The sequence below is a fragment of the Podarcis cretensis genome, assembly GCF_951804945.1.
Source record: "Podarcis cretensis genome assembly, chromosome: 12".
Lineage (NCBI taxonomy): Eukaryota > Metazoa > Chordata > Lepidosauria > Squamata > Lacertidae > Podarcis > Podarcis cretensis.
The window spans coordinates 4,255,118-4,274,265 of record NC_137181.1 but is presented as its reverse complement, the minus strand read 5'-3'; the positions used below and the strand labels follow the sequence as shown (position 1 = coordinate 4,274,265).

Below are 19,148 nucleotides of genomic sequence, written 5' to 3'. Positions count from 1 at the left end.
AGAATTTTTACCTCAGACCGTGGAGGCCCGGCCCAGCCATCTAGGCAAGCAGCCATCAATTGCCCTCTCCTTCTCCATGAATTTGCCTAGTCCTCTTTTAAAGCCATCTAAGCTGGTGGCCATTCCTGCCTCAAGTGGGAGGGAGTTCCGTAGTTTAACTATGCGCTGGATGAATAAGTCCTTTCCTTTCTCTGCCCTGAATCTTCACACATTCATTGGATTCCATGGATTCTAGCATTATGAGAGGGAGAATGGCTTTTCTCTACCTGCTTTCTTGATGCCGCACATCATATTATAACCACCAATGGGTCGCCTTTTCTCTGCCTTTTCTCCAAACATAGAAGACCCAAACGCTGCAGAGCACCATTTGATCTCAGACTGGGGCTGAACTGGGGTGGGCAAGTGGGGCAGCATCTTTTTTAAAAAAAGTTTTTTATTAACAATTTCAACATGACAATTATCAAAACAAATAATCTTCATTATTTCCCCCTTTTTTCCTTCCCCCTCCCCTAAAAACCCTCCCCACAAGACCTCCCTCAGCTCCTCTCTCTGATTTCTCAACTCATGTTATTCTCTGCATACTGTAAAACTGTATACAGTGGTGCCTCGCAAGATGAAAAGAATCCGTTCCGCGATTCTCTTCGTCTAGCGGTTTTTTCGTCTTGCGAAGCAAGCCCATTGACGGCTTAGCGGATTAGCGCTATTAGCGGCTTAGCGGCTTTTAGCGGCTTTTAGCGGCTTATCAGCTTAGCGGATAAGCAGATAAGCGGCTTAGCGGCTTAGAAAAAGGGGGGGAAGGAAAAAAAAGTCGGAAAAACTCGCAAGACATTTCGTCTTGCGAAGCAAACCCATAGGGAAATTCGTTTTGCGAAGCGCCTCCAAAACGGAAAACCCTTTCGTCTAGCGGGGCATTCGTCTTGCGGGGCACCACTGTTTATCTTTTTATTATCTATCTCCATTAGTGATGTATGGAAGTGAGAGCTGGACCATAAAGAAGGCTGATCACCAAAAAATGGATGCTTTTGAATTCTGGTGCTGGAGGAGACTCTTGAGAGTCCCATGGACTGCAAGAAGATCAAACCTCTCCATTCTCAGGAAATCAGCCCTGAGTGCTCACTGGAAGGACAGATCCTGAAGCTGAGGCTCCAATACTTTGGCCACCTCATGAGAAGAGAAGACTCCCTGGAAAATACCCTGATGTTGGGAAAGATGGAGGGCACAAGGAGAAGGGGACGACAGAGGATGAGATGGTTGGACAGTGTTCTGGAAGCTACCAGCATGAGTTTGACCCAACTGCGGGAGGCAGTGGAAGGCAGGAGTGCCTGGCGTGATCTGGTCCAGGGGGTCACAAAGAGTCGGACACGACTAAACAACAACAATGAATTGGTGTCAAAACATGAAACAACAAGAACAATTATCTATCTACTATATTAACCCTCAATAAATTTGTGTATGTTTATTCAAAACCTGCCAAGGAGTCCACTTCATTTTGTTGTCTTTTTAGATAATTTGTAAAAGTTCCCATTCTTCTCTAAAGTCACAGTTGTCACAGTTGTCCTTGTCTCGCAATTTGTATGTCAGTTTTGCCAGTTCCGCATAGTTCATCAGTTTCTCTTGCCACTTGCCAGAACCCGGGAACCGCTGCTGTCAGTTCTCCTAGTTTCTCTGGCAGCAGTGACAACAGTAGGGCCCACATCCATGTCCATCAGATTCCACCACCTGAGGCAGTTGCCTCCATCTGCCCAATGGACAGGACGGCCAGGGAAGTTGGTTTCCAGCAATATTTAGAAGCTGCCACTTTGGCCACTCAGCATCTTAAAAAGTAGAGACATCACCTTGCCCACAAAGGTCCGTATAGTTAAAGCTATGGTTTTCCCAGTACAGTAGTGATGTATAGACGTGGGAGCTGGACCATAAAGATGGCGGATCGCCGAAGAATTGATGCTTTTGAATTATGATGCTGGAGGAGACTCTTGAGAGTCCCATGGACTGCAAGAAGATCAAACCTTTCCATTCTGAAGGAAATCAGCCCTGAGTGCTCACTGGAAGGACAGATCGGGAAGCTAAGGCTCCAATACTTGGGCCACCTCATGAGAAGAGAAGACTCCCTGATGTTGGGAAAGATGGAGGGCACAAGGAGAAGGGGACGACAGAGGACGAGATGGTGGGACAGTGTTCTCGAAGCTACCAGCATGAGTTTGACCAAACTGCGGGAGGCAGTGGAAGACAGGAGTGCCTGGCATGCTCTGGTCCAGGGGTCATGAAGAGTCAGACACGGCTGAACAACTAAACAACAACAACAAATTTTGGCCACTCTTGAAGTATGGCAACTTTTCAAGTGGAAAAAAACCGTCACTTGTGAACAGTTCCTTTTCCCACCCAAATTTTTATTTCTTTTTTAAAATCTGCAAGTATACCGTTGAAGAGATAATGCTCAGGAGCCATCAGGGAGGAGGAAATTTCAAGCGATCGTTTAAACCGTCAGGTGTGGCTTTTACCGCTGGCTTCAGAGTGGGTTGGCACACAGGGCTGGCACCAGGAGAGATGGCTGTTTGGGGTTTGGTTTGTGGCCTGGGTTTCTCTTTTCTTTTGGTAAAGAGTTGTGCAAACTGGGCTTCCAGTTGACTGAATCAGCATGAGTGTTGAGGAACCTTCCTGAGCAACCAGTTTCTTTGATGGACCTGATCTAACACTTAGGAAGCATTTCTAAATCCCTGGCTTAAAATCTCCAGTTTCTGTCCCCATCGCTCCTTGCCCTATCCTCACAGGACTGAGAAAGGGGACGATTTATTGTTTAAACTTTGTATTTTGTTGTTTTAAAAAACCTTTTCCTGTGCACCACCATGATAGTTCCAAATAGTGGCCGGTTTATAAATTCATTAAACAAACAAGGTGGAAGAATATCCTTCCTTGGAGGTTTTTAAGCAGATGTTGGATGCCAGGAATTTTTTAGCTGCAATTCCTGCATTATAGGGGGTTGAATTACAAGAGTACCTTCGTGGTCTCTTCCAACTCTACAATGTGTTGATTTTATGAAATAGATAATGTTTTCTCTCCCTCATTCTCAGAGCCCTGTACACGTATAGTCTCTGTACAGTCGTACCTTAGTTTTCAAACAACTTAGTTCACAAACAACTTGGAACTCGAACGCTGCAAACCTGGAAGTCGGTGTCCCAGTTTGCGAACTTTCCCTCGGAAGCCAAATGTCCGGTGTGGCTTCCGATTGGCTGCAGGGCGCTCCTGCAGCCAATCAGAACCTGCGCCTTAGTTTCTGAATGTTTTGGAAGTCGAACGGACTTCCGGAACGCATTCTGCTCGAAAACCAAGGTTTTGACTACAGAGCCTAGGGCTTGCCGATCAGAAGGTCGGCGGTTTGAATCCCCACGACGGGGTGAGCTCCTGCCAACCTAGCAGTTCGAAAGCACGTCAAAGTGCAAGTAGATAAATAGGTACCGCTCCGGCGGGAAGGTAAATGGCGTTTCCGTGCGCTGCTCTGGTTCACCAGAAGCGGCTTAGTCATGCTGGCCACATGACCCGGAAGCTGTCTGCGGACAAACACCGGCTCCCTTGGCCTATAGAACAAGATGAGCGCCGCAACCCCAGAGTCGTCCACAGCTGGACCTAACGGTCAGGGGTCCTTTACCTTTACCTTTTACCTATCTGGCTAGCTGGGGCTGGCTGGGGATTGTGGGAGGTGTAGTCATGGAATCATAGAATCATAGGCTCATCTAGTCCAACCAAGAAGAATCAATTTTTATTCATCTTATTGCTTCCAAATAATTATAACAGCAACAACACACCCACTGCGACCCCTCCTGACCCAAACAGAGGCAGTCCGGCACAGTGCCTTCTAGATGATGATGTCCTGTGGCTAGGAATTATGGGACTTGTAGTCCAACAACATTTGGATGGCACCCTGTCGGTTGCTCCAGGTTTTAGGGACATGACAGTTTTTTCTCAGCCGCTCTGGAGGAACTGCACATCAGGATTTAGCCGCGAACAGCACTGAAAGCATCACCAAGACTTCGTCTGCAGCAGCATCTTTGAATTTAATTTGTACACGTGTGCCAGGCAATGTACAGTTGCGCTCAAGCCGGCAGGGCTCTCATTGCGGGATTATAACTCTAAACAGGCAGGAAGTGACAGGAATAAGAGGGGGGGGGGAGAGCAGTTTCCCCACTCAAGAAAAAAAAGATTGGTGTGGTAAATGGGGAGAAGACAAAAATCAGAGCGGGAAACCAAAATAAGAGGGTTTTTTATGTCAAATCTTTTTTTTATTGAGTTTTACATTGCAAATTTAAATTCAGACCTTAAACATCAACATCATCGTTTAGAATTGTTTTCTCTGTTTTTAAAAAACACTCCATTTCTGCCATAGTTTTTCGTACATTGCAAGTATTACTCAAAGCGTTTTTATTTTATTTTTTGCATGCAAAATAAAGGGGTTTTTTTTAAGAAGAGGAAGGAAGAGGCTCGATCAGTCTGCACCAACCACCTCTTTTGAGCTATTAAAACTCCCATTAGCCTCTGCCAGCATAGCTGAACTGGGGCACACTAACCCTGGTAGGGTGGAAAGGGGGCTGGACAACAGGAGAGGAACCTGGTTAAATGGTCGAGGGAAAGGGCTGTAGCTCAGTGGAGGGGACCCAGCTGAAGATTCCAGGTTCAATTCCCCAGTGGAGCTCCCTGCCTGAGATTCTGGAGCGCTGCTGCCAGTCCGTGCAGGGAACACTGAACCAGATGGACCACTGGGTGCAATTCAAGACAGAGCAGCTTTCTGTGTTCCTAAACGACTGGTGGAGCTAGAGCGAAGGATGGTTGGAGCAGCCAATTCTAGTTTTGACTCTGTTGTAACAAAAATTGCCCTTTTCCCTTATGGGGTATCCAAGAGCCCATATAGTCCTTACATGGGTTCCCTATTGGTAGGAGAGAATAACAGAGGCCAACCAAAGAATATTGAGAAGCAAAGCAGCTAGTAAGCTTGATCTTTATTGATCTGTTGCAACAGGGTCCTCACTCACCACACGGAGGAGGGAGGAGGAACCCAGAACAATGGCGCGCAAGGCCTTATAAAGACTTTTGAAATTGCCACCCTGTAGATCAGGACCATCCCCAGAAACATCATACATACATCACAGAAGGGGTGGAACCTAAGACCACCCCAGAGATACATCACACTTACATCGCAGAAAAGGCCGTCTAAAACAGAAATTTGAATATTGTTTTTCTCCTGTTGTTGTTTATCTCCTGTCTGGCAGGTTACTTGATTGGATTTCCTGGGGAGCCTGGCCAGTCTTTCGTAGTGATAAATACTTAGTTCCTGGACCAGGTCACAGGCTCACACCCTATTCAAACACAGACATACCCTTAAGACAGGATTTGTGAAGGAAAAGACAATGGGGAGGGTTTTCCACTTTGACCTTGCAGAGAAAACATTTGCTCAGTTTGGGACAGCTTGGGAATCAAAATGGTTCCAGGTCGGTCTTCCTGCGCTGATCTATGTATGTGCGCTTATGAACATTACCATATATCTAAGACCTCAAAATTCCTATCACAACTCCATCCTTCCGGTGAGTTCGGCAACGGCAACACCGAGGATGGCAGGCAGGGAGGCCCCCTGGACTAGGTGGAACTAGGAAGGCGGAAAGGTGGAGGCCATCGGAGGACAAAATCGGGTTAGATGGGCAGTGCCTCATTTTCCCAAACGGACCAGCCATCGCCGCTGCGTGTCTCCTCCGGCATGGCTGGGGCTGATGGAAGTTCAGGTGGGCACCAGGTTGATGACCGCTGGCAAGCATTACCAAGGCAACAGGGGGTGGGCAAAAGGAAAATCTGAGGAAGGGTCGGAATGGGAGAAGGTGTGTGCGAAAGCGACAGAGAGGAGCTTTTCACACGTTCCTCGGGATTTCTCCATCTCAATAGCGAACGGTTCCTCCCACCATTATTCCCTTGCCCTTGAAGATTTTGCGGAAACCTTTCTTGACACCCTTCTTGATCTTCTTAAACTTCTTCTTCAGCCAAGACCGCTTCACCCGTTTGGGCTCAGGCTGCAGAGGAGAGAAGAAAAAGAGCTCTTTTTAGGACCTCGTCCCTCAGCGGGGGGACTGTGGACCACCAAAATGGGCGCCAGCTTGCCTGGTTCGACCTCTCTCTCTCTCCTCCCTCTCTTGACTGCTGTTTTGCTGCCAGGTCTCAGTCCTCCTGGCTGTGGGATAACTAGCCTCCTATAACCAGCTTGCTTAAGTCTAATTAACACATGAAGGGGTTAAGACCATAGAGTGAGCTGTCCTGCCAGGCTTAGCAATCTCCATTTCCTTGTGAGGAATTAGGTAATCAAGCCTTTGTTCCCTTTCAATCTATCTGATGAACTCAGCAACATTGAAGCTGAGCTGGGGTAGCTCAGCTGATAGAGCATGAGACTCTTAATCTCAGGGTTGTGTGTTCGAATCCCATGTCTGACCGTTTGGGAATTTGTTGAGATCCATGGGGAATTCCTTTCACACATGACAAATTGGTCAAAAGGACATTACGACGTCAACCCCTTCCACCTCAGAAGGAGCCCTGAAATACTGTCTTACCTCGTCCTCTACGGCTTCACAGGTGACAATGGCCACAGGTGGATTCTCAGCCAGGAAGTAAAAGCCGGAGCATTCCTTGACCACCTGCAAAGGGAGGAAATGGGAGGTAAAACCAAGGTTGGTGCCAGGAGAAGCCTCCCTCTTTAGGGGTAGGGCTTTGCATGCAGGTAGCCCCTGGTTTGAACCCTGGCACAGGGTTCACCAACGTGGTGCCCAGGGGCCTACCAGTGTGCTGTGTGTGTGTGTGTGTGAGAGAGAGAGAGAGAGAGAGAGAGAGAGAGCAGGAAGTATAGAAGTGTGTAATAATAATTTAATAATAATAATAATTTATTTATACCCCGCCCATCTGGTTGAGTTTCCCCAGCCACTCTGGGCGGCTCCCAATCAAGTGTTAAAATCAATACAGCATTTAAATATTAAAAACTTCCCTAAACAGGGCTGCCTTCAGATGTCTTTTAAAGATAAGATAGCTACTTATTTCCTTCACATCTGAAAGGAGGGCGTTCCACAGGGCTGGTGCCACTACCAAGAAGGCCCTCCCTTCAGATGTGACTTTGTACTGACATGACGGCAAGCATGGTAAGTCCACGCGCTGAATGTGTGCATTTGTTGTGGCAACTGTGAGTGTGGCACATGTGTGCAGTGCAAGGCTGGGTACGTCCACACATTGGCGCAAGACTAATGATGACTACGCTGGTGTCAGGGTGCTATCAGCAGATCCCGGCTGGTTGCCCAGGAAAGTACAGTATAAAGACAAGGAAAAGTTTCTTAATGTCCTTTTTCATTTCAGTCTTTACAGAGGGAGGCCATCAAATGCAGCTGAATCGTGGGAGGTTCAGAGCTGTAGCGATCAGGTGGGATTGCTATGAGGAATTATAAAAAAATAAGGAGCAAGCCATTTGTGTCAGCAATGGGAGCATGGTGTTGACTGGATTTGAGCCATTTTGAGAGGATTTCTAATCAGTCCACGCCTCTGCATCTCTGTCTTGATGCTTGAGAAAACCCTGTGGGATTATACCTCAAAATACCAGTTGCTGGGAATTTCAGAAAGGTAGGGTGCTGTGATGTTCAGATTGTGCTTATGGGCATCCCATAATAGCCACTGTGAGAATAGCCTGCTGGACGTGACCTCGAAAAAGCAGCCTGTGTGCAGATGCAAGTCGTGGGCTGAAACAGATTTCTCGCCCCCACTTTGCCCGGCCTTACCCCTCCGTCTCTGAAGCTGCATTCCTCCACGGGGCGTTCCTCCTCTGCCAGGCACTCGGTTTCTTGGATTGCGAAATTCAGCTCTTGGGCGCTTTCGGAACTCGCATCCTGAGACATACAAGAGCAACCAAATCAGAGCTGATAGTCCAAAAACCTCGTCTGTGACTAGTGGGGAGTGCGATTGATATCACCGAACCGGTTGTCCTGATTTGCATCAATCGTGCAAACATTTTGGGCAGGTGTGTTATGAGAATTATAAGGTCTATGATGTAAAATAAATGTTCATAAATGCACCAGGCAAACACATACATAAATATATAAACCACATGTCTGAAAACAGTACAGTCGTACCTCGGGTTACAGACGCTTTGGTTGCGTGATTTCGGGTGGCGCACTGCGCCGAACCCGAAAGTACTGGAACTGGTTACTTCCGGGTTTCGGCACTTGCGCATGCGAAGAAGCGCCGAATCATGCCCCTCGCATGTGAAGACACGGCACTGTGGGTTGCGAACGCTGCGGGTTGCGAATGTGCTTCCCGCACAGATCACGTTCGCAACCCGAGTGTCCACTGTACAGGAAAACAGTCCTAAATCATTTTTACTCTTTCAGTGACCTCAAATATTCCTCTGCAGTTTGGATGGAAATGGGAAAAGCCTCCGCATTGTCTCTGTGCTCACAAATCCTGCCTTAAGGGCACATTTGGGTATGAATAGGGTGAGCCTGTGACCTGGACTCAGGAATTAAATATTTATCATCACAAAAGAATGGTCAGGCTGCCCAGGTAAACCCATTAACAGGTTTCCTGCCAGATAAGATTCTGCTGTGATCTATGTATGATGTTTTGAGGGGTGGTCTTGAGTTACAACGGGACACGGGTGGCGCTGTGGGTTAAACCACAGAGCCTAGGACTTGCCAATCAGAAGGTCAGCAGTTTGAATCCCCATGACGGGGTGAGCTCCCATTTTTCGGTCCCTGCTCCTGCCAACCTAGCAGTTCGAAAGCATGTCAAAGTGCAAGTAGATGAATAGGTACCACTCCGGCGGGAAGGTAAACAGCCTTTCCGTGAGCTGCTCTGGTTTGCCAGAAGCGGCTTAGTCATGCTGCCACATGACCCAGAAGCTGTACACCGGCTCCCTCGGCGAATAAAGCGAGATGAGCTCTGCAACCCCAGAGTCGGCCACAACTGGACCTAATGGTCAGGGGTCCCTTTACCTTTACTTGATCTACAGGGTGGCAATTTCAAAAGTCTATATAAGGCCTTGCGTGCCATTGTTCTGGGTTCCTCCTCCCTCCTGCATTGTGGTGAGTGAGGACCCTGTTGCAACAGATCAATAAAGATCAGGCTTACTAGCTGCTTTGCTTCTCAATATTCTCTAGCTGGGTTATAGTGTTATTTTCTTCTACCGATGGAGAACCTACATAAGGACTCTATACGGGATCTTGGGTACCCCATAAGGGAAAAGGAGCAGTTTTTTCTTATAACAGTAATCACATTATATTATGATAAGGGCTGATCTGAAGTGTTAAGTGATTCTGATTAGTTCAGGATAATGACATTGGGTCGCAACCGCTATGATTGCAGTGATCCTTCGATTGGTGAATAGAAATGTATACAGTGGAACCTCGGTTTTAGAACTTAATCCGTTCCGGAAGACCGTTCAACTTCTGAAACGTTCGAAAACCAAGGATCAGTGGTCTGGCTGCAAAGTCATTGTGGGGGGAAATGAAAAATGAGCCTTGGAAGCCATTAGACTTTTGAGGCGCGTTCGAAAACAGAAGCAATTACTTCCAGGTTTTTGGCGTTTGGGTTCCGAATTATTCGGCTTCTGAGACGCTCAAAAAACAAAGTTCCACTGTAATCTGGAAGTGTATGAAAAACATTGCTTGGATGTTTGTTCTTTGCAGCCTTCTCCTTATTTTTGAGACTGTCCCTAGGCATTTGTCTTTCAATAAAGGCCTATATTTTCACCTGGAAAGTGCATCCTTTTCTTTTGGGTTTCTGTGAGGGATGCCTCGCCTCCAGCCTAGGAACTCCCTTTTAAATTTCTCCAGCAGTACCAGAATATGGGAGTCAGATACATTGGGCTCCTTCCTTCCTTCCTTCCTTCCTTCCTTCCTTCCTTCCTTCCTTCCCAGAGGGAGGGTGAAAACAGATGCACAGGTTGCCTTAGGCTAAATATACACCATACAATCAAAACACATGACCTCCCCACATAGAATCCTGGGAACTGTAGCTTACCGCTCTCAGAGAAACAACGCCCAGCACCCTTAACAAACCACAGTTCCCAGAATGCTTTGGTGGAAAGTCAATGTGCTTTCAATATATATAGTGCGTCCACACCCTTAGCATCTCAAACCTGCCTTCTGGTTTATAAAACCCCAGAACGTGCCGTGCACATTGACGGCGCATGCCAGCCTTCCCCAACCTGGTGCCCCCAGATGTTTGGGACTACATCTGTCCTGGAAAGCACAGCTGCAGCCTGAAACATGTCCTCTGGGACACCAGATTGTAGACACTGCAGGTGGACTTACCCAGTTTGGCTGAGGGGCGGCTTTCAGAAGCCGATAGGTGAAGTCTTCGTCTGCTTTTTGGTTGTACAGGTCGACAGCGAGCGCCGCGGCGTCCTCGTAGCTCAACGGTTCCTTTGCAGGAGGCAAGACGGTGGTTGCGGCAGCTGCCCCAACCAAGAGCAAGACTCTCCAGAAAGAGCTCTCCATCTTCATCGCCTCCGATCTATCCCTTCTGCCGGTGGCTTTTGGGAGCTGAGGTAGCCTGTTGGGTCCAGGAGTCTCCCTTTTTATGTGCGGTCAATTGCATGGATCGGGTGCTGATTGGTCAGCGGCCTGGGGTTTCCCCCGCAAACCGGTGACTCAGTTCCTATGTGCTCATGAGAAATTCCGGCGCCCAAAGTTAAGCAACATGGAAAAATATTTTGTGGGTGGGAGGGAGGGGGAAGGTGTCCTTTAATGTTCAGTCTGGGAACTGGGCTTGGCCTGAGAACTACATGAGGAAGTACATTTCATACAAGGAAGGGGTTTTTTTTAAATACAGGTTGCGCCTTTTCTCATTTGAACAGCTCTTTCGAAGTTAACCTGTAAGTGGAAAAATGCCTGCACTCCTCGGCTTGCGAGCTAATAGGCACTTGTGGGCAAGCTATGTGGCAGATGCTAGGAATGTAAGAACCTTCTGAATCCGGTCAATTCTGTGTCCAGGGCAGCTGTTTACCAGCTCCATCTGGTACGCAGGATGAGACCCTCCCTGCCCGCTGTCTGTCTCGCCAGAGTGGTGCATGCTCTGGTTATCTCCCGCTTGGACTACTGCAATGCGCTCTACGTGGGGCTACCTTTGAAGGTGACCCAGAAACTACAACTAATCCAGAATGTAGCAGCTAGACTGGTGACTGAAGGCGGCCGCCAAGACCACATAACACCGGTCTTGAAAGACCTACATTGGTTCCCAGTACGTTTCCGAGCACAATTCAAAGTGTTGGTGCTGACCTTTCAAGCCCTAAATGCCCTCGGCCCAGTAGACCTGAAGGAGCATCTCCACCTCCATCGTTCTGCCCGGACACTGAGGTCCAGCTCCGAGGGCCTTCTGGCGGTTCCCTCACTGCGAGAAGCCAAGTTACAGGGAACCAGGCAGAGGGCCTTCTCGGTAGTGGCACCCGCCCTGTGGAACGCCCTCACACCAGATGTCAAAGAGAACAACAACTACCAGACTTTTAGAAGACACCTGAAGGCAGCCCTGTTTAGGGAAGTTTTTAATGTTTAACAGACTACTGTATTTTAATACTTTGTTGGAAGCCGCCCAGAGTGGCTGGGGAAACCCAGCCAGATGGGTGGGGTATAAATAATAAATTATTATTATAATCAGGAGCTGAGCACAAAATCAGACCCTCCAAGTGCCCATATTTTCCAGGAACAGTTCCGGATTTACAGAAGCCGTCCCAATTTCTGATTTCACCCCAGAATGTTTTGTTTTCCTTAGGACATCCCTATTTCCATCGGAGAAATGTTGGAATGTATGGAGTTATGCGACCCCCCCCCCCCCCGAGCCAAGGAGGTAAGTAACTAGATAACCTTTAGAAGACACCTGAAGGCAGCCCTTTAAATGTTTTATTATGTTTTTATACATGTTGGAAGCTGCCCAGAGTGGCCGGGGCAACTCAGTGAGATGGCTGGGCTAGAAATAATAAAATTATTATTATTATGGAATAGGTTACAGGGGTCCGCAGACTTTTTCGGCAGGGGGCCGGTCCACTGTCCCTCAGACCTGGTGGGGGGCCAGACTATATTTCGAAGAAAAAAAATGAATGAATTCCTATGCCCCACAAATAACCCAGAGATGCATTTTAAACAAAAGCACACATTCTTCTCATGTAAAAACACTAGGCAGACCCCACAAATAACCCAGAGATGCATTTTAAATAAAAGGACACATTCTACTCATGTAAAAACTGTTGGGAATCATTCTGCAGAGAAATAGTAGGGATGTTTGTACAGTGGTACCTCGGGTTAGGTACTTAATTCGTTCCGGAGGTCAGTTCTTAACCTGAAACTGTTCTTAACCTGAAGCACCACTTTAGCTAATGGGGCCTCCTGCTGCCGCCGCGCCACTAGAGCACGATTTCTGTTCTCATCCTGAAGCAAAGTTCTTAACCTGAAGCAATATTTCTAGGTTAGTGGAGTCTGTAACCTGAAGCGTACGTAACCTGAAGCGTATGTAACCTGAGGTACCACTGTACCTTTAAGAACAGTTTCTGTGAGCTCTGGGCTGATTGGGTACAGCTGGCCATGACTACACAAGAGAAAAGCTGCAGTTTGAACTCTGCCTGCAGGAAAAACACCCACAAGCTTTGCTGTTTGTTGTTTTGAAACAAAACCTTTACTTAATTTGGTTTTACACTGGTCTCATGGTGTCATAGGGACGCAGGTGGCGCTGTGGGTTAAAGCCTCAGCACCTAGGGCTTGCCGATCGAAAGGTCGGCGGTTCGAATCCCTGCGGTGGGGTGCGCTCCCGCTGCTCGGTCCCAGCGCCTGCCAACCTAGCAGTTCGAAAGCACCTCCGGGTGCAAGTAGATAAATAGGGACCGCTTACCAGCGGGAAGGTAAACGGCGTTTCCGTGTGCGGCTCTGGCTCTGGCTCTGGCTCTGGCCAGAGCAGCGATGTCACGCTGGCCACGTGACCCGGAAGTGTCTGCGGACAGCGCTGGCCCCTGGCCTCTTAAGTGAGATGGGCGCACAACCCCAGAGTCTGTCAAGACTGGCCCGTACGGGCAGGGGTACCTTTACCTTTACCTTTACATGGTGTCATAGTCTCTGTCATCTGCCACCAGTGGAAAATCTCCCTCTAACAAAAACAAGCTGATTCCCGGACTGTCCGCAGGCTGGATTAAGAAGGCGATTGGGCCGGATCCGGCCCCCGGGCCTTAGTTTGCCTAACCATGGAATAGGACGTCCCAATCGGAGAAATGTTGGAGTGTATGCAATGGCAGTATCCCCTCCTGTTTTTCCCCAGCCATAGACATTCGGACCATAAAGAAGGCTGATCGCCGAAGAATGGATGCTTTTGAATTCTGGTGCTGGAGGAGACTGTTGAGAGTCCCATGGACTGCGAGAAGATCAAACCTCTCCATTCTGAAGGAAATCAGCCCTGAGTGCTCACTGGAAGGACAGATCCTGAAGCTGAGGCTCCAATACTTTGGCCACCACATGAGAAGAGAAGACTCCCTGGAGAAGACCCTGATGTTGGGAAAGATGGAGGGCACAAGGAGAAGGGGGCGACAGAGGACGAGATGGTTGGACAGTGTTCTCGAAGCTACCAGCATGAGTTTGACCAAACTGTGGGAGGCAGTAGAAGACAGGAGTGCCTGGCGTGCTCTGGTCCAGGGGGTCACCAAGAGTCGGACACGACTAAACGACTAAACAACAACACAGGCATTCAGAGGCACCAGGGCTCTGAATGTGGATAAAGCCCATATTCAGGGCCAGCCAATATATTTTGGCACCTGCGGCAGCTCCCAAAATAAAAATAATATTGCCTACCAATATTGCCTACCTTCGGGGTAACCCTACAGAGCAGTCCACTTCATCTATCTGTAACTATTCAATGAGTAGCCATTCTGATTTGTCTGTGGGGAAGTCAAAGCAAGTGTTAACCCCACAGCACATTTTCCAGTAACTTTCTTATTGCAAAGAGGCTGTCTTTTGGGGAAGTGAGTTTCTTGCACAAGACCTCCGTCCCAGCCAGCTTTAACTGTGCACCCTGAATTTGCCAATATGTGACTGAATCTCAGCCCCAAACAGTGGCAGCCTTGAAGTGCCCTGTGTGTCTTCCGAGTAACACACACTAAAATCTTAATAAGCGCCCAGCGCCTTGCTCTGCTTTCCTTTCAACCCCATCAGCGAGGCTGAGAAGGGGTCTTGTCATCTGGGCAACCTAGGACTTCCATGCACACTGCCCAGGCTTGTGCCCCAGAGAGGTCACTTTGGTGATGCTATCGCAGCGGTTTGACTTCACCGCTGGAGGCGCACGCCATTTTCTCTCAAGACAGACGGGTGCCAGCCACTCTCCAACAGTGGAGCCTCGCCCTCTTGGCTAGTAGCCTCGAGAGGTCCGGAGGGTGGCAACATGAGAACGGGGCCTTTCCTCAGTGGCTCCCCATCTGTGGAATGCTCTCCCCAGGGAAGAAGAAGAAGAAGAAGAAGAAGAAGAAGAAGAAGAAGAAGAAGAAGAAGAAGAAGAAGAAGAAGAAGAAGAATTTATTATTTATACCCCGCCCATCTGGCTGGGCTTCCCCAGCCACTCTGGGCATCTTCCAACAAAATATCAAAATACTGTAATGCATCAAACATTAAAAGCTTCCCTAAACAGGCTGCCTTCAGATGTCTTCTAAAAGCCAGAGCCAGAGAGTTATTTCCTTGACATCTGATGGGAGGGTGTTCCACAGGTCGGGTGCCACTACCAAGAAGGCCCTCTGCCTGGTTCCCTGTAACTTCGCTTCTCGCAGGGAGGGAACCGCCAGAAGTCCCTCGGATCTGGACCTCAGTGTCCAGGCTGAACGATGGGGGTGGAGACATTCCTTCAGGTCTACTGGGCTGAGGCCGTTTAGGGCTTTAAAGGTCAGCACCAACATTTTGAATTGTGCTCCCAGCCACCGGTCTAGCAATTTTAGTTTTGACAAATATACACAATTTTGCAATCATGTTTCCCTGATATGATGCATTTTTGTTAGTTATTTTCACCCATATCTTCTTTTTTATGCCCCAAATACAGAGCTTTCCAAACATTTCATATTTCACACTTTCCAGACATGCATCATTTCACAGCACAGAATTTCAGTTTTACTAACAAACCGGAGGTTAAAGTAACCCCTTTCCAGCTCTGGGAGGAGAGCGGGGAGCGTTCACAAGGCATACCTACACACTGCAGCTAACACACCAACGTGTCGTGACACACAGTTTGGAAAGCTCTGCCCTAATATATGCATTTCTGCATCTAGTGTTTGGTGGGATAATGGCACCGCAATAAGAGATGACTTTTGAAGGACAGCTGTGTTTCAGTTTGCATATTATTTTGGAAAGTCCAAATTCAATTAGAATTTAAATGTGTATCGAATTGAATTTGTCCTCTATTCCTCACTATGGTCGGTCCCTAAAGCTAATGAATAGCCATCAATTTGCTGAAGCTAAGCAAGTCTGAATCTGGTCAGAATCTAGATGGATGGATGAATGGAACCACCCAGGAATCACTTTGGGTTCCATGACAGAAGGAAAGCAAGATACAGTGGTACCTCGGTTTACGAACTTTATCAGTTCCTGAAGTCTGTTTTTAAACCAAATCCATTCTTAAACCGAGGTGTGCTTTCCCTGATGAGGCCTCCCGCTGCCGGTGCCCTTCCACTGTTCAGCTTCCGTTCGTAGACCAAGGTAACGTCGCAAACTGAAACACTAGTAGATGAAGGGAACGCAGTGGATGTAGCCTACCTTGATTTCAGCAAGGCATTTGACAAGGTGCCCCATGATATTCTTGTAAAGAAGCTGGTAAAATGTGGACTTGACTATGCTACCACTCAGTGGATTTGTAACTGGCTGACTGACCGAACCCAAAGGGTGCTCATCAATGGTTCCTCTTCATCCTGGAGAAGAGTGACTAGTGGGGTGCCACAGGGTTCTGTCTTGGGCCCGGTCTTATTCAACATCTTTATCAACGACTTGGATGATGGACTCAAGGGCATCCTGATCAAATTTGCAGATGACACCAAACTGGGAGGGGTGGCTAACACCCCAGAGGACAGGATCACACTTCAAAACGACCTTGACAGATTAGAGAACTGGGCCCAAACAAACAAGATGAATTTTAACAGGGAGAAATGTAAAGTATTGCACTTGGGCAAAAAAAAAAATGAGAGGCACAAATACAAGATGGGTGACACCTGGCTTGAGAGCAGTACATGTGAAAAGGATCTAGGAGTCTTGGTTGACCACAAACTTGACATGAGCCAACAGTGTGACACGGCAGCTAAAAAAGCCAATGCAATTCTGGGCTGCATTAATAGGAGTATAGCATCTAGATCAAGGGAAGTAATAGTGCCACTGTATTCTGCTCTGGTCAGACCTCACCTGGAGTACTGTGTCCAGTTCTGGGCACCACAGTTCAAGAAGGACGCTGACAAACTGGAACGTGTCCAGAGGAGGGCAACCAAAATGGTCAAAGGCCTGGAAACGATGCCTTATGAGGAACGGCTAAGGGAGCTGGGCATGTTTAGCCTGGAGAAGAGGAGGTTAAGGGGTGATATGCTAGCCATGTTCAAATATATAAAAGGATGTCGCATAGAGGAGGGAGAAAGGTTGTTTTCTGCTGCTCCAGAGAAGCGGACACGGAGCAATGGTTCCAAACTACAAGAAAGAAGATTCCACCTAAACATTAGGAAGAACTTCCTGACAGTAAGAGCTGTTTGACAGTGGAATTTGCTGCCAAGGAGTGTGGTGGAGTCTCCTTCTTTGGAGGTCTTTAAGCAGAGGCTTGACAACCATATGTCAGGAGTGCTCTGATGGTGTTTCCTGCTTGGCAGGTGGTTGGACTCGATGGCCCTTGTGGTCTTTTCCAACTCTATGATTCTATGATTCTATGATTCACTACTTCTGGTTTTGCAGAGTTCATAAACTGAATACTTCGTAGACAGGACTGTTTGTGAACCAAGGTAAAAAGGTAAAGGTAAAGGGACCCCTGACCATCAGGTCCAGTTGTGGCCAACTCTGGGGTTGCGGCACTCATCTCGCTTTATTGGCCAAGGGGGCCGGCGAACAGCTTCCGGGTCATGTGGCCAGCATGACTAAGCCGCTCCTGGCAAACCAGAGCAGTGCATGGAAACACCGTTTACCTTCCCGCCGGAGTGGTACCTATTTATCTACTTGCACTTTGACGTGCTTTTGAACTGCTAGGTTGGCAGGAGCAGGGACCGAGCAATGGGAGCTCACCCCGTCGCGGGGATTCGAACCGCTGACCTTATGATCAGCAAGTCCTAGGCTCTGTGGTTTAACCCACAGCGCCACCCACGTCCTTCAAATGTAAAGGATAAAGGTAAAGGGACCCCTGACTGTTAGGTCCAGTCGCAGATGACTCTGGGGTTGTGGCGCTCATCTCGCTTTACTGGCCGAGGGAGCAGGCGTTTTGTCCGCAGACAGGGTGACTAAGCCACTTCTTTCAAAACCAGAGCAGCCCACGGAAACGCCGTTTACCTGCCCGCCAGAGCAGTACCTATTTATCTACTTGCACTTTGACGTGCTTTCAAACTACTAGGTTGGCAGGAGCTGGGACCGAGCAACAGGAGCTCACCCCGTCACGAGGATTCGAACTGCCGACCTTCTGATCAGTAAGCCCTAGGCTCTGTGGTTTAGACCACAAAAATGCAAAATGATACAGAATTCCTACATGGCTCTCAGAGTCACCTTTAGGAACTTGCAATTTTCTCAAGGGGTTGATGGGAATTCACCCTATCCTTCAACCAGATTTGCATATTCCGCATATTTCACATGTAAACGTGGATTTGAGACCTTTCCCTCTTAGCCTGTGTTTATTTTCTGGAACTTTCCCAGAGCATGTTTGGCCTTTGCAAACCCCTCATGCATCATTTCATGGGCTGGGCTCTGCAATGCAGTCGAAATCATTCCACCCCCAGGAACACATTCTTCTCGCCAGAGGTGCTTGATGGCACGTGAACACAGTTACTACAGAATCTCTGGCAGGAGGAGTGCAATTTTTCAGCCCCTCGTGGGCTTTCCCCCAAGCCATCATTTCCCAAGTCCATACACATTATCACAATGACTTCCCCACCCCAAAAAATTCCACTTTTATATCAGAAAAACAAGCTGCTTTGTTGCCTAATCAGACGCTCTGTCCTTCCCCCTGTGCTGTGCATTCATGAGTGGTGTTTTCTCTTAAATCGTTGAGATTGAGTCAACAAGGAAGGCCAAGGCAGGGATTATCTGAGGCCACCTTTTTGTTTCATATCAGTCAATGCCTTTGTGGGCATTTTATTACCATCTTCACCTTGGAGGGAATGAGGAAGTTGGGGTTTCCACTGAAGAGAACTGATCCGTAGAAAGGACTTTATGATCTGAAAATAGAGACAATGCATATATTTGTGTAACCCAAGAAAATCTTTAATACAAACAATTTTTTAAATGAGAAGTTTCTCCCCCTCCCCTGAGAACCAAGAGTGAATATGGAGACTGCTATGCCATGTCATATGAACAAACCACAAGGCTTGCAGAGGAGAGAGACCAAGATGCTACCACTCAGTGGATTTGTAACTGGCTGACTGACCGAACCCAAAGGGTGCTCATCAATGGTTCCTCTTCATCCTGGAGAAGAGTGACTAGTGGGGTGCCACAGGGTTCTGTCTTGGGCCCGGTCTTATTCAACATCTTTATCAACGACTTGGATGATGGACTCAAGAGCATCCTGATCAAATTTGCAGATGACACCAAACTGGGAGGGGTGGCTAACACCCCAGAGGACAGGATCACACTTCAAAACGACCTTGACAGATTAGAGAACTGGGCCCAAACAAACAAGATGAATTTTAACAGGGAGAAATGTAAAGTATTGCACTTGGGCAAAAAAATGAGAGGCACAAATACAAGATGGGTGACACCTGGCTTGAGAGCAGTACATGTGAAAAGGATCTAGGAGTCTTGGTTGACCACAAACTTGACATGAGCCAACAGTGTGACGCGGCAGCTAAAAAAGCCAATGCAATTCTGGGCTGCATCAATAGGAGTATAGCATCTAGATCAAGGGAAGTAATAGTGCCACTGTATTCTGCTCTGGTCAGACCTCACCTGGAGTACTGTGTCCAG

General features: G+C 47.9%; 1 protein-coding gene across 1 annotated transcript; it reads right to left on the bottom strand.

The window, feature by feature from the left end:
- Positions 1–4,244: 4,244 nt before the first annotated feature.
- Positions 4,245–10,568, bottom strand: LOC307199283 (cathelicidin-related peptide Oh-Cath-like). The gene is made up of 4 exons (XM_079947092.1): positions 10,317–10,568; positions 7,785–7,892; positions 6,579–6,662; positions 4,245–6,047 (listed from the first exon to the last, which is right to left on the bottom strand). The coding sequence occupies exons 1-4, from the start codon at positions 10,506–10,508 to the stop codon at positions 5,916–5,918; spliced, it is 516 nt and encodes a 171-aa protein (XP_079803218.1). The 5' UTR covers positions 10,509–10,568; the 3' UTR covers positions 4,245–5,915.
- Between the last annotated feature and the right edge of the window lie 8,580 nt (positions 10,569–19,148).

Excerpts from the sequence above, each read along its gene's own strand:
- LOC307199283 (XM_079947092.1), bottom strand. The coding sequence starts at position 10,508 with ATGAAGATGGAGAGCTCTTTCTGGAGAGTCTTGCTCTTGGTTGGGGCA. Across the intron at positions 7,893-10,316 it reads CCGCCCCTCAGCCAAACTGG|GATGCGAGTTCCGAAAGCGC; the intron begins GTAAGTCCACCT and ends TGTATGTCTCAG. Across the intron at positions 6,048-6,578 it reads GTGAAGCCGTAGAGGACGAG|CCTGAGCCCAAACGGGTGAA; the intron begins GTAAGACAGTAT and ends TCTCCTCTGCAG.